At 42.0% G+C, this 15,551-nt stretch overlaps 1 protein-coding gene across 3 annotated transcripts in view; it reads left to right on the top strand.

The window, feature by feature from the left end:
• CDH4 (cadherin 4) overlaps nucleotides 1-15,551 on the top strand; it is a 447,572-nt gene that overhangs the window by 264,291 nt on the left and 167,730 nt on the right. For all 3 annotated transcript variants that reach the window (XM_054081611.1, XM_054081614.1, XM_054081612.1), the window contains one exon: nucleotides 5,736-5,959. In XM_054081611.1, the coding sequence (XP_053937586.1) occupies nucleotides 5,736-5,959 (224 nt within the window). The remainder of the gene's footprint in view (nucleotides 1-5,735; nucleotides 5,960-15,551) is intronic.

The raw sequence follows: 15,551 nt of genomic DNA, 5'->3' as shown, positions 1-15,551 counted from the left end.
TTTTCCCTTCCTTTCAGCATTTCCTTTATACTCAAGATATTTTAGTCCCAGAACTCCAGCACGTATTCACATTTGTTCGTAGGACTCCAAATCGCAAAACAATTGCAAACCTAAGTTGTGTGATATTTCTCAATATTTTAAGCCACTGCTGACTTGAAAATGTGCCAGAAGATTGTAGGAATGAGAATCTGCCCCTGCTTGCTTTCGGAAGCGCCTGTAAAACGCCATTCCCCCATTTATAATTTGTATCTTGTATTTGGTTAGTCTGTCTGTGGGTGATGGAGGCAGTGTGACCTCCTGACAGTGTGAATGCAAACGGGGAACCCGAATTTCAGGATTCAGTTCCCAGCTCTGCTGGGGGGTTCCAGTGTGACCACAGGGAATTCACTTGACTGCAGTTTGTTCCTATTGTTGTAAAACAGTTTTCTCACAGAGGAATTGCGCGAACATAAAGAAGGATCCCTCAAAATGTGGCCACGTAAAAGTTTATGCTACGCGCTTACTTTCTCAAATAACCGAAGCTTTCCAACGAGGCACAGAGCGCTCTGTTTCACAGTAGCGCTTAATGGAGAGATCAGTTTGTGGGAGTGTAATGCATTCACAGGGAGTACAAACAATTTTTAGTTAACTGAATGGTTTCACGCCCATTCTTAGACATCAGGTTGCTACCCACTCAGAAGGTGGGGTTTGTTTAATTTCAGTTGTGATGACGTGCAGAGGAATGCTGGCCAGGACTGACACCTCCTGCAGAAGCAGGAGGAGATGGAGGAGTGTCAGCATGTGGGTTCATGGGGCTAAAAGTGCCAGGGCAGGAATACAAGCGATTTGCTAGAGATGGCACAAAAGAAACGTTTCTGTACATGCTCAGGATTCCGCAGGTTACTCAAACATCTGAAATTTCCCAGAGTTACAGTTAAGCCATCCTCGTCTTAATGGGGTTGGCAGGAGCGATGTGAAGGGTGGAATTGGCGGCTTAGGTTTATCACAGTCGCGCTGGGTGTGAAGGGACCTGTTCAAGAGGCACGACTTGGAAAGAGATAGGATCCCGCTGTAAGTAGTGGTGTGTGTTCGCTGCTTTGAAGATCACCAGGAATGAAACATCTTTGCAGCAATAATCCTCAAAACCATGGTGAAAAACGGAGTCCTGAGGGGACCCATATCCTGCACCGTGGGGTGATGTTGCGCCAGGGGATATATCCTAATAAATATTATCCCTCCTGCTTTTCCAGCCCTGTGCAGCTTGCCAGAGGGGGCACTTTTTAATGGAAGAGGAGACGTTCCAGAAGGATAAGGCTTAAAGTGAATTCTTTGGTTTATACCATTTATAGTCCTATTAAATTCAATACATTTCTTAGACATTTGGAGGGCAAGGAAGTTCAGTGTATTCGCACATCTTTCAAGATCCTCGCTTGATCATTTGACTTTGTCCAGCTAGCTTAACAAGCTAAATAATAAAAGGGAACAATGCAAAACTTGTTGAATTTTTTTCACCCCGAGCCTTTTTTGAAGAAAAATATCACTTTTTTTTCTCAGGTGCCCAGCAGTTTGCTGCTCACTTCTTCAGCTCCTCTGTCCATCACTCAGTACCTGTTTCAGCAGATCAAATTGTCATACTTCCTCCTTTCATAGGGAAGCAATTAAAAATGATGAGGGTAAAGGGTTAAACCTAAAAGCCTGCTAATGAGGGTGCCTTCTTGGTTTTCTTTTCATCAGGCATTTGATGCTGTTTTCAGCATAAGCTTTCGATAAGCATCATTGAACATTTTTCCAGAGTATATTAAAAAAAGTTTTCTTTTTTTTACCGTCCTGTAAAAATGATAGATGTGTGGCTCTGCTGTTTATCTGAAATCCTAATTACTGATGCTGCAGCTTTTGAATGTTAAATTCATGCAGTGTTCCTTAGACTTCAAACTGGTCAAAAAAAGATGGATTTGTGTCCACAGAGAGATCTAAGTCTAGTAAGCAGAGCCAGTGCTTGTTTGTTTATTTATTAAATGATTTAAAGTCAAGAGTTACATCAGCTGCAGCTTACATAGACTTGGAGCTTTCTAAAGGAGAAAATGGGAAAAAAAGCAAAAAGTTTTCTGACGCTGGATAAAATTTTAATTTCTGTTTCCTTGAGAGCAAGGAGTTGAGGTTAGAGGTGGAGTTTGAAAATACAGACAAGATCTCCTCTCCTTGAGGAGTATTTATTATAGAACAATAGTTTGATTTTTTTTTCCCCCCTAAACCTACGCAAATATATTTGAAGAAAATATTTTTTATATATAGGATGTATATGTGTGTGTATATGTATATGTTTAGCAATGCATCTCTTCAGTCAGGTAACATTCCAAGGAATGATTTTCACAGGGCAGCAGGGAGGATCAGCACAGGATTTCTAATGAGAGTCCTCACAGCCGTGTGGTGAGAGTGTGAGCAGTCCGTCTACACTGTGTTGCAGATGTGTTTTCTCTGCCATGTTCAACGAGTGCCAAGAGCGACAACAGATCTATGGGACAGCAGCTGAAGGTGGTGATCCCTAATATTCAGGCCCTGATGAGTTTCTGGGTTGTCTCTCTTATGTGGTTAAAAGCTTCTGCAAAGCCCCTCGGGTGAGCCGTGACCCGTTTGCCGCTGTTCAGCTGGGCAGGGCGCGGTCCCTCCTAGTGACTAAATGTGATGGAATCCATGCATCCTTGCAGCCTTTTTGGTTTTGTGGCTCATGAGGACTCTTCGGAGAGGAGTCGATTCATTGCTGAGCATTCTGAGCATTGCTGAGAATTCTCCGATTCGATGATCCATCTACCTGTGGTACCTGAGAAGAGCGATGCAGAGCAGAGACGTTGCTCGTTTGAAAAATTAGACTTAATTTCTCTCAGGATTTTCGCTGTCTCTAGTCAAGTTTGTTTTAAAGTAATGGAAGTAATTAGCGAGTCACAGAGGGACTTTGTCTAAGAGGTAGCCATTTTTAGATAATGGAGCATAAAAGTCGACACTGTGACATATGACACCAGAGCAGCATATTGGAGCCACGCGCTGTGTCTTAAGCAGATGTTTAAGTACTTTGAATGCTGGAATCACTTCGTACCCATATAGGAAGGGTTTGGTTTTTTCCCTCTCTCAGACTACTAGTACACTGTAGGGCTTTCTTTTAATCTCAATAAAATCAAAGTAAGCTCTGAATTGTTTGTAATGTGCAGTCATTATCACTCCTTTCTCTCTTCTTCAAATGTCGTTTTGTATATGATATGTGGGTACTTCAGGAGATAGAGATGGAAGCTGCTTTTTGCATTGCCGTTATGTAGCAGAGGAGTGCAATAATACAGCAACTGATGTACCTCCTTTCTAACAAAGCTGATAGCATGGACCTGAAAATAAATAACATATTAGCAACAAACCACTCCATGTGTTTGCAGGTATTTGTTATAGCTTCGAATGCATGGGAGGTTTGCAGGAATTCCTGAGAGGTGAAGGAGATCTTGCAGCAGGATGGTCCCCAGGGCTGTGAGGGATCTCCTCTGGCAGCACCAGCCACCTCACAGGTCTCTGAGGCCATCCTGGTTCCTGCAGCTGTGCCCCATTAGTTCTTGTAGGTGTCACCAAGCCGTGTATGTGTTTAACGTCATTCGGTGCTTTCCTGATTTTTTTTTGGTTTTTTCAGTCTAGTCTAAAAGATTTATATTTACTGTTAAAGCAAACAGGGCCTGGATGGGTCTGAGAACGGACCTGGAGCTGCCCGCGTGGTCAGGGTGATGGTAGCACCGCAGAGTTTTGGAGATGGCGTTGATCACATGTTGTTCCCAGTGGGCCATTTTTTGAAAAAAAAGGTTACCAAAGTCTCATTTAAACTTTGAGCCATGCAGGAGATGCTACTTCCTATTACACTGAAGAACATTTGTTGTGCTTCTGGAGATAGAAAGCAGAGATAACTGGTCAAATATCTTGGCTAAAGAATTTCATATGAGAGGGCATTGAAGTTATTTGCTGCAGTCTGAGCTGCGGTGAGACATAAAGACAGGCAAACTGCTGCTGTCTGAAACAAAACTGAGGGACTTCTGTTTACCTTGGATTCTGGATTAAATGAGAATTTAATTACATAGTCTGTGGCAATGAAATTGCTTTAAAAAACATTTCTTCGTATACTCAATAATGTTATTCATCTTTTTTATACATCAATGTGTGACATTTGATATTTGTGCCCAACAATTACTGCAGCATTAGGTAACAGTTCCCACCACACACATGAAAATATATGAATGTGCTCTAAATAGTAAGTCCTATGGAAAGCCTTTGTAGGATACGTAGTTACGATGTGATTGCAGCACCCCGGTTGTTGAGAGGTGCGGTTTGGAGAAGGAGGGGATGGATTTTCCCTTCCTCTGCTACAGTCTGCTACTCACTTCTCTATGGTGTGATGGTACTGGGGGCTTTGGCAGCAAGACTGGTTGAGCAGTTTCCTGGCTGCTTTTTTTTCTTTCCCCTGTACCATCTCTTAGATATTTTTATTTAAATCCAGTTTAGTCCTTGATTGAACTTGAAGCAGTCAGCTGCAGTGTGGGAGCAAGAAGATGGTTGGTGTAAGACTGACCCCGGGAGCTCCTCTCGCCTGGATTGATGCTATGCTCCTTCTCCCACCACAATCAGTCTCAGTAGAACTTATCTGACATAGCTTTTCTTGTGCAAAAATTAAGTGCTTGCTGAAGCTGCATGAGGTTTAGACTAGCAGGTTTTCCTTATCTCAGCACAAGCTAGAGCATCGCTGTGAAGCACTCAGAAGCCGCAGCATGTAGCAATCCTAGCTAGAAAGCTGTATATCCATTCTCACTCACTTGAGATGTTTTTACGGGTGCAATATGTTTTCCTTCACCACATGTGTGTTCCGCCCCGTGGATTACACGAATGGCAGAAAAGTGTTTTGTTTCCTATGTGATTAGCTGCAGGTTCAATCTCTATCAGATTTGTCAATTTTGTCATATAATAGTTTGGGTTTTTTCCAGCCTAATGTATGTGTCACATTTCATAATGCCATTAAAAATAGTTTTTCAAACAGACCATAAAAGAATTTGACCGAAATATGCTGTAAATAAAAATATCAGCAACTGGGAAGCTTTGATAGAACAGTGTAGGCTTTTAAATGACAAGTTTTAGGTCATGAGGTTGTTCTTTGCAGTAGCTGCAAACGTGCAGAGGGGTTGGCCAGGGTGGGATTGCAGTTCTGTCTGGGGAGGTGTCTGATTCCAGCAGTGGATGCAATCAGCAAAACGGTTTTAGTTTTTTGTCGTTACGATTTTTGTTTTTATATTTCTGATAATGGAATTGTTATGGGCTTTTGAATTTCAGTTAAGAATGTGCAAATAGGCTATCTGGTAAGTAGGTTATTGAAGGGTTAGGGAAATGGAGAACATTTTGTGCAAAAAAATACCCACAGTGTGGGTAATAGACTCCAGTCGAATTTAAAAGATAATGGCAACAAGGGAGAAATCCACTTGTAGAAATGGGGAACAGCTGTGTTTGAGATCTAATGAAACTGTATCAAATACTTTAAAAATGGCTTACAACTGCTTCCCCGGGGAACAGAGAGAAAGCACAAGAGCACTCCTGAAAGGTCGAAGAAACAGTTAAATCATTTCCTTGATGGTTATTAGAGATATAGAAGACATCAGTGAAAATTAAATGTCTGAAACTTGTATTTGATTGCTTTCCTTATCACGCCAATCTCACACGTTTCTTCCATCTCTTGTTCTCTGTTCTAGTAAAATTTAATAACTGTGCCGGTAACAAGGGAGTTCGGTATGAAACCAACAGCCTGGACTTCAGAGTGAGAGCGGATGGGACCATGTATGCTGCCCATCAGGTGCAAATGCCCTCAAAGCAGCTGATCCTGATGGTGACGGCGTGGGATCCCCAGACCCTGGGCAGGTGGGAGGCGATTGTCAGGTTTCTGGTGGCAGAGAAGTCGCAACACAATGGGCACAAGGTAAGAAGTTTTCAAAGCTCTTCTTCTTATTTCGTTCTTCCTTTGCCTGTGTTCCCCAAACCTTTAAAACTTAAATGTGGCATCAGATTTTCTGTATTGCCTGGTCTGTGCTACCTAAGGAGGTAGCCAGGAAGCACAAGCAGCTTCAAATTTCTTGTAAATCATAGAATCATAGAATGGTTTGGATCAGACTTTCTCCAGAGTCAAAATCGAGCGTCATCTTGAGAAATACGAGGTTAAGTTCAGATTTCTTTTGTGACAGCCTCGACCCTGGAGTCACACACAGGCTGTTGCTGCTGTGCTGCTAAGACATCTCCCTGGTTTTCACAGTGATTCCTTTCTGTCCGCAAGCCATCCATCCGCATGGCCCTGCAGCTCCAGAGGGGCTTCCAGAGGGGAGCTTTGGGCTCGTTCGCTTCCGATGCAGCAAGGACAGGGAGCATTGCTGCTGCTTGATACGGGACACATGCTCCCACGCAGCACGGGCCAGCAGGGCAGCGAAGCACATCGTGGCACTGCAGTGTCAAACTCCATTCAATGCCGGCGGCTTTCCTTCCCCACAGCTGAAGACGAAAAAGCCAGAACCATTCAGTATTTCAGGCAGAAGGTTGCAGATGCATTCATTCTTTTTTAGGTTCATACACATAGCTGAAAAGCAGGAAGGATCTGTCCCTGCCTGACAATCTGAGAGCAGTTTTGCTTCAATTAACTACAGTGGTGAGCTGCACAGTGCCATTGTATTTGGGGACTGCTGCATGAAAACACATTTCTTCTGGTCTGCTCCTTGAGTAGCTGTCTCTGTCCCACCTCTTCCATATCAGCTTTGACTGCAGCAGTTCACCTTTTCATTTTTCTCCTCCTTCCTTTTCAGGGTTGATCTGAGTTGAAAATCTTGTACTACACTGAGTAAATGCAGTTATATTGTTTGGCACCTACTCAAAAAACCCAGTTCTGTGATGGTTGGGTGGTTACCTTTAAGCAGGATTGGGCGGTATATTGGCCAGAGAGCCTGATTTATTGCTGGATCTTAAAGACCTGCAGAGCAAGGATGAAAGTGTGTGTCCTGGGGAACAGTTCAGGGACGGGCAAGGGCGCTTGGCCACGGCTGTAGTTTGGAGTACTGCACCACAATAATTGTTAAATTAGCGAGGCTGGCCTCTGCTTTCCTCTTCTCTGCTGTGCTTGGGCAGAGAGGGCAGGGCAGGAAAGGAGGAGGAAAGGGAGCGACTTTCGGTGTGTTTTGTCAGAATGCCACTTCTGAGTCAGTGCCGTTTGGGAGAATTTTTGCCACGTGTGAGACAAGAGGAAAAAGACTTTGAGAGACTTAAATCTAGCAGTTGCCCAGTGGGCTGACCTCTGAGGTTTTGCATGGCTTAGGGTTGTATAAATACACTTCTGCTCTTCAGTAAGACTCTGGCTTGTGCAAGATATAATTAAGCCCTGGATGTTATGTCAACTGTGTTTGCCGTTTTCTAACCAAAGTAATGCTGCTTCCTTTGGAAAGTAATTAAATAGTGAAGGAACAAAGTAAAGTTTTTTATATGCTGCTTTAAATTCCTTCTCAGTGTAGTGGAGAGAAAACTGAATAAGCATACATTTCTGATTTAGTAAAATATTTGGTTGGGAATTCATCTAGTGTTAATGTAAGCTGAACTCTGGTTCAAAAGGGAGAGAGCTAAGCTTTTTAAAATTCATATCCCTCCTTTCTAAAAGCCTTATTAGTGTGTAGTTTGAGGCTGGAAAAATATGGGAAACAAGACTAATGACAAGGTCATAAGCAGTTTTATTGTGGGTCCCTGTAGCAGGCGTCTGACTTGTGTTTTGTTTAAATGCTTGTGCTTTTTGCAAGCAAAATAATCCTGTTTACTAAAGAAATAAGTATGATTATGAGATTATTTTAAAAAATAATAGTGTTTATGCTGAAAAAAACCTTCCAAAACCTAGCAATACCCAGTTCAGTGTATTTCAGGCCACGACCCTAATATACTACATTTCAGGGCTTTTACTAGAAACACATTTTGCATTTGGTTTTATATAGTATAGTGTGACTCAAGCAGAACTACATGATTTTTTAAAAGACATTTCAGACTATTGTGTTATATTCAGAATACGGAGACGGAAAATATAGGAGAGAAGGGAGAAAGTGATATGAGAGTGGGAGAGAGACCAAGTCTCTGTTCTGGCACATACATCCATTTCCATTTTGCTTTGTAAATTTGTGACTGATTCTGTGAAAATGTTAAACAGTTCCCAGACATCAGAAATAATTGGCATGAAGTTTGCCTTACCACACCTACCGATTTGTGTTTGCTGCACCTGCAGCACAAACGAGTCCTCCTGCCTTGCTTTCCCTTCCTCTGTGTTTCTGTAGGTGTCTCCGTGACTGGTGGCCCTCAGCTGGGGCAGCCCCTCTTGAGTCACCTCTACAAGGGTAAATCAGAATTTAGTTCACAGTTATCTATGAAGCTTCATGAAAATGTGATTGGCCCTCCTGGAATGGCTGTTGTTAGACTGATGGTGTGTTACAGAGGTTAATACGGAATGGTATAGGAGGAGTCAGCATTGTTAGGATACTGTCTGAGGTTATAGGGGACTAGAAACAAGTTCCCTGCAAATTCCTGGTGTTTTCTAGGAGAAGCAGACCCATGCAGTGGTCTGCTTCCCATGAGGGTGCAGAGGATAAACCCCTCCATACATAAGCCTTTGGATTTGTGATCCTTTATTATCACAGTATATAAGACTGGAAATCTTCATTGTGGGCTGGGAGAGCTTTGGTGTTGGCCAACAGGCTTTCAGGGTGGCAGATGAGTTTAGGGTGGCTCCTGTCAAGATAGTTGTCCTCTCGTGTACCTTCGTTGCAAAACCCGAGGTTTTGGTGACTCTCTCTGCGCCTCAGATCCCGCAGCTGAGCCGTTCCTCTGTGTGCAAGCTGGCATTTTAGTGGTGAATGACCCAACACAGCGATAGGTTCTCCTACTTCACAGCTTTGGCTTTGTAAATGTGCTGATTGCTTTAGATAGCTGAATCACCTGGGCAAATGTACAAATCTTCACTGGTAACCGCTGCAATGAAAGAATTCTAACTACTACATTAAAGTTTAATGCCAGTAGGATGAAATGATAGCAAAGTGAGTAAATGTTTTCAAAATGTATTTTATGATAAATGACATACATTTTCCCTTCCTTCCCAGCAAATGCTTAAACGTAAACCTTTTTCTGGTTAGTACAAGTGGTGTTAGTAACTAGGAACTTTTTTTGTTCAGTCTTGCAGGTAACCTGATAGCATTTCAATTAGAAAATGCAAATGAGGTCACATATTTCCCACAGGAGTGCTGCATTACCCCAGAGGAAACTGAATGATATTCCAACATAACAATAAATATGTAAGATAAAGTTTCTTGTACTGTTGTTGTCTGGCTGCCTGTAGTTGCAATTGAAAGTATGAGCCGGACCTGTGGGTGTAATTTGGAAAGAAAGAAGGAAAGAAAAGAAAGGAAGGGAGGGAGGGAGAAAGGAAGGAAAGAAAAGAAAAAAAGTTTTTTATGAAATAATATAAAGCCCATGTAGCTTGTGTCAGCATTTATGAAAGATAAACTTGAGTGGGATAATGCTTCAGAAGCAAACAAAGTAAAGCCAGACTTTGCTTATCTGGAATTAGCAGTGCAATGTCTTCTTTTCTAAGAGTCATGCTATTATTTCTAACAACTGGATATTGATTTAATCAAAAGTCTAAAAAGGAGGATTATGTTTGTGAACAGTGACATTGCTGAAAACTTCAGTCTTCAGTGTCCTCTGTTTCTTGGCTGCAGCACCTTCCTAAACGCAAGGATGAATATGTCGCTCCCTTCCCACACTGCCTGCTGTGTCCGTCCAGTCCAAGGGCCTCCTGCTCCCTCCTTGCTGATCAGCATCATCCATTCCCTGCTTTGGCTTGTCCCAGCTGAAGTTCTGGCCCACTTTTGCGTGTTGATCTTTTCTTTGTGTTTCAGTGCTTGTCTGTGTCTAAGCATGTTAAGGTATGTCTGGCAAATCATCTTCTATTAGTTTATGTATTTTTCTGTAATTCTGACCTCATGAGTTAAAATCGGTGTCATAGAAATACAGCATAGGAAGGAATTCACAGCAGAAGAGCTTGGCAATAGAGGATAGATTCAGTTCGTGTGGGATACCAGTCACCTGCTGCCAGTGATTTACTTGCAAAAAAAAAATATCATTTCCTTTGAATCCTGTTTATATCAACCTCAGTTTCTCATTGTCTTTGCTTCTTAAATGCTGGGCATGGATGTATGTAAATTCTTGCAATGCTAAATCACTGGGAATTGTGCAATTAAAATCTTGCAAATATATGGGTATGCAGCTAGCGTCTAAAACATTGAGAACTACTGTCAGAAATCAATCCTCGCTTAAGCCCAGCTTGTGTTTTATTACGTCTCATCTTATTTTGGGCTTCTCTCATAACTCAGGTATGAGTGCAGAGCCGTAGAATATGAATGTGGAAAGCTGGTTCTTACAGCCAGATTTTTTTTTTTATTTATTTGAAGCCTTTAAATAATCATCTCTGGCATTTTACCTGACCAAGATTTCAAATTCCAGTACAGCCTTTTATTGCTGATCACAAATACAAAGGTCTCCGGGCAAGAAAAGGCTTATTCAGCACCGATCTTGTTTATGACCTCAGTTATTGTGCTAGCCAGGATGTCTGTGTGAGGCCTGGGAGCGATGAAGATGTAGCCTTCCCTTGACAGCAGAAAATGACAGTTTAAGTGAGAGTTGTGCTTCCAGTGCTTCTGGTCTTCCCCGTGCTCTCCAGTGGATGCACCTGGAAGAAAGAGGAAAAAGAGCTGCCACGTTTGTTCGCTCTCCTTCCTTCCCTTGCATTGGGATGAGATATTATATATGGCATCACAGTGATGGAGCGTGCCCCATCAAACTGTGTTATTCCTAGAGAGGGACTGCAGAGACAGAACTATGTTTGTCTTCTTGCCTTTTTCTGGCCATGTTTATACACACTGTAAGTACTGGGTCATTATGCCAGGACTGTCCTGTTTGACTGCCTCTGTAGGGTGTCCGAAGCAGTAACTTAGGTCCGGTAATAAAACAGCCAGCATCATTTTTATTTCTGTATCTTCATCGGTGAAAGAAGGTCTTGACTGATCACGTTCAGTGAGGGCAGAAACAGAGATTTCTGTTTTCCTTAGGTGACTTATGAGACGTTGTTTGGGACTTGAACAAATCAAATCAGTGGAAAAGATCAGAAAGCAGATGACTAATAAATTAATATCATATAATTGTTACCAGTGAGACTGCTCATGTTAATTGTGGAAGTCTAATGAGGATGTGTCAGGTGACCTTGTCTGACCTCGTGCTTAAGGGAATTTGAACATCTAGCATTTAATCATCACATGAGATGAAAGTGCTGTTTGTGAAAGCATGTGAACTTAACTTGGCCTCATTTTCAGGTGTGTTGAATCACATCGCCTTGCAGAGAAACCAAGATAAGATATGACATACAGGTGCTCATTGCCTTGGAAAATCAGTCCACTACGGGAAGTTTCCGAGTGCTGCACTTCCTGCATTTAGTTCTTAAGTAGTCAGCATCTTACCAAGGGTCAGGCTCAAAGCTGTACTAGAAAGATCATCCGTAAGTGAAATTCACTGCAGATCCTCTTCCTTCAAACGAAAAGAAGTCCTGAGGATTGAACTGCCTACGCGGAAATAAGTTTTTTTTCTGATAAAACAAAACCCTTGGACTGCTGCGCACTGCCTGCCTGTGATGTGTGCCTTGCCCTTGAGAGATCAAAGCCTTTGACCTCTGGTTTCGTATTCTTTGTTGTTAACTGCTGAAGTCTGACTGCCACTTCCAAAAAATAGTTTTGATTGAATCTCCTAAAAGAAACCTTCTTTGCTGTGATAATCCATTGACAGTTGTGTGTAAACATAAGCTTGAGTAAAGACAAAAATCGCTTTGTGCAGGCACGTCTATTAAAATGGATATTTTTAGGGGCTGTGGGTGTCCACCTATCTTTTCTTGGGCCCAGCGAGCTGAGACAACTCGGTAGTTACAAGCTCAGGCTGAAGAAGGGCTGTGGTTCCTCCTGATCTCTGGAGGCCAGGTCCTTGCTTAGTGGGACATGGTCACGGCAGTGCGGCTGTGTCACATTCTGTCCCCCTTGGCACGGAGGAGCGAGAAGAACCCACCAGGCGTGGGTGCCCAGCACAGCAGAGTGGGCTGAGGAGGCTGTCGCTGCCACCAGTGAGGAGTGGGATTTCAAACACTGGCTCCGTGCAGCAAAGCACTGAACCACACACTTACATTTCATCATGCAAATGGAGATAAAATTGAATGTGTTTGCGTGTTCAAATTAAGGCATTTGCTTAGGTGCACTCCAGAATTGAGGAATAAAAGGAGAACAGCCTTTTCTCAAGAGCCTCTTGAAATAACCAAAGGATAACTTGAAAGGGCAAATGCGCACGCTAGTGCTGGGGAGAAGTACTAGAATGAATTACTTTGCTTTGTGCTAAAGTAGCACTGGTGCTTGTGATCTCTTTAATCTCTTGTGATCTTTTTACTTGCAAACATTATAGGAGAAGGAATATTGTTACATTTAATTCATTATGATTATTTTAATTCATGTATCTTTTGAACCTCATGGCTTTAGGAAAATAAAATGAGATTAAAATTTTTCACAGCCTTGTTAAGGAGTAGATTTGCTTCAGCTTCTTTCTGTGATGAACAATTGTAGCAGGCTGAGTTCTAGAAGCAGAAGAAATGTGTTTAGGAACAATTTTCCAAATTATTTGTTAGATGTTTTCCCTGGGTGGAAGAACCCAGCTTGCTAGCCCAGAGACTTCATGTTTTTTTTCCTTTATAGGATATGTGCAGAATGAGTTAATAGCAAGCTGCAGTGGCATTTTTTACTGTATAGCGTATGATGAGATCTACCACCTTTATTCCTGTCCTATATGTATGTGAATAGGTAGCAAGTATGTAGTATTCTGTAATTTAATAGCCATGCTCTTCAAAAGTACTTGTAGTTCTGAAGCCATTGTGTATGGCTTCTTCCAATTATGAGAATGGCATTAACTTGAAGATAGAAGTGTCTTTTTGTAAACACTACAAGGTAGAGTACAACAGTAATTTAGATGTTTCTTAAACAATCGTACCTAAGAAGCACTGCGAGATTAGATCGTACAAAGGGAATGTGAAAAGGTCAAGTTGATGCGGGGAGCTTTGCAAGGAAACAGCCTCATCAGAACTTTTCATGTTGGGATAAGACGTTCAAGGCTTAAAACAAGAAAGAAAAGTACATCGAGAGCTGTGCTTTGTGGGTGACGTCATCTTCTTCTGTTCATTGAAGGCTCTTACAGTATTCAGAGCCTGACAATGACAAGAAGAGTTATCACAGGTGCTTGAAGCCTGTGGGAACCATAAAAGATTCCACCAAAGGCAGATGGATTTCTTATGTACCTGCTTTGGTATGTGAGTCTTCCAGAGAATGGAAGAGGAAGAGCAGCATTTGAAATCTTGAAAGCAGCCCAGGAGATACCTCTAATCATCAATGTGGTGTGGTGCCATAGAACGAGTTTCAACACAGCTCTGCTTCTACACAGCAGCCGAAACTTCCCTCACCTGAGAGGTACCTTTTGTGTTTCATGTCTGCTCAGTAATGAACGTGAGTGTGCGTTGCCTGCAGGTGTCCTTGTTCTGCTACTACAAAAGCCAAGCGTATTGAAGCGCTCTGGTGACTTATCAGATCTGAGCATAACACGGGGATAATTTACCACATGTTTAGGCAAACGGAAGGTGTGGGCGAGTTCAAGTGACTTCTGAATTTCGATTAATTTGCACTGGGAAATCAACATCTTCTGTCCCAACAGGGGTCACCTGGTCAGCAGCCACCTGAAAAGCCATGTTCTGGCTTAGGATGCGAGATTGCATGTTAGCTGCGGTCTGTGTCCTTACCTGCACCACTACCCTGGTTAGGTTTTCTGATCAAAGACAATAACCAGAACGTGGGGGTGGGTTTTAAGGAGGTTCTTCCATGGCAGCCTTGTGGGTTATGCCCAGAGCCAGTGGCTGTCTTTTTTCTTTAGAGTCCAAACTTAACTTTTCATTTAATGAAAGGGCCCTGTGGAGCCTTTTGTAAAGAAAGGATCTTCTCCTGCACAACTTACAAACCGGAGTGTGATGTTCTCCCTATTTAAATATTTCCTGCTTTTAGCTGTTTTTTGGGTTTTTTTCCTTGCTTTGCAGCCCTGCACTAAGGAACGCTGTGATTCTTCAGTCACACTGATCACATTTTATTAGTTACATTGGATAAAATTTTCCAAAGCCTGCAAAGCCAGCCTGCTACCTAACAACCTTAAATTTGCATGCATGCCTCATTTTTCAGCTATCAAGGAACAGTGCACATAGCGGCAGTTGCTGTGCTTTGACACAGACTCCTTGGGAGAGCGGGGCATTTGGCATGGCCGATGCACGTGTGTGCATTTATGTGGCTCGTTCTCCTCCTTTGGGGGCAGTAACTCTGTTAGGTTTTAGTCAAACTTTTCCTTTCCTGTCAGCTGATACTTTCTGGAAGCTCATGCACTTGCCAAATCTGACAATTTTTCTTACTAATTGACTCTAATGTGAACTGCTCTATGCAACCCCACTGCTAACTGGTTAAAAAAAACCCAAAAAAAGTAATGAATTTTTGCTTAACTAGCTGATTTAATTAAAATGTTTTATACTGTAATTGTATGGTTTCTATAAATGGAGAGGTAATTTTGTTTAATGAGTTCCTAACCAAACATAACATCCCTGACTGTACGTAGCCAGATTTGATAAAGGTCACAAACGCTGAGATTCCACTGTTTGCTTTTGTAAGTCATAATGATCAAACAGCTTGATTTGGCACTTGAAATATCCTGTCAGGATTGGTTCCCTCTATTCCTGTTTATACCAGAAATTATTAGTATAGTTTTAGGAGCAGAGGGGGTTCTTCTCTGTATCCGAACACTGTTCATTATCTTTAAAGTGGAAGTCTACTGCCAAAATCACGTCTCATTGTCAATTAGTGGCTTCTCTGCAAACACATTAATTTAATGCCCCTGCTGAAGAACTGTGCGCGTTGGAACATCTTGCTGCTAAAACACGAGTTTTCAGAGCACTTTGACACAAATCATTCATGAATAGTGATTTATGCCGTGATGGTAATGGGACATGACGTGAAGCTATCTTTGATTTAATTTACCACAGCTTACAACTGTTAGTAAATAGAGCTAATATAGATAGGCATAAAAGATTTCCAGAAGGTGTATAAGGAGGAAAACAGCTAATGAATTCCTTACCTGGGCAGTTCCTAAAGAGTACCCTTGCACAGAATGACTCTAATAAATAAAAGTCTAAAATAAAAGGTCTGATCTTCCTAAAACTACTTGTTTCCTGTCTTCAACTTTGGCAAATTCAGCAATGACCTAAATAAAAAAGAATCAATTACCCTAAAATAAATAAATTTGCTGTTTGTTCTGCAACCCTTTCATTATACTGTATGAGAACACAAAATGAAATATCTCTCTCTGCTAAAAGATCAAAAACTGGCGAAATGGTG

The sequence above is a fragment of the Cuculus canorus genome, chromosome 16 (genome assembly GCF_017976375.1).
Source record: "Cuculus canorus isolate bCucCan1 chromosome 16, bCucCan1.pri, whole genome shotgun sequence".
Taxonomy (NCBI): domain Eukaryota; kingdom Metazoa; phylum Chordata; class Aves; order Cuculiformes; family Cuculidae; genus Cuculus; species Cuculus canorus.
The sequence above is the reverse complement of the archived record's forward strand: the minus strand, read 5'-3'. Positions and strand labels throughout refer to the sequence as shown.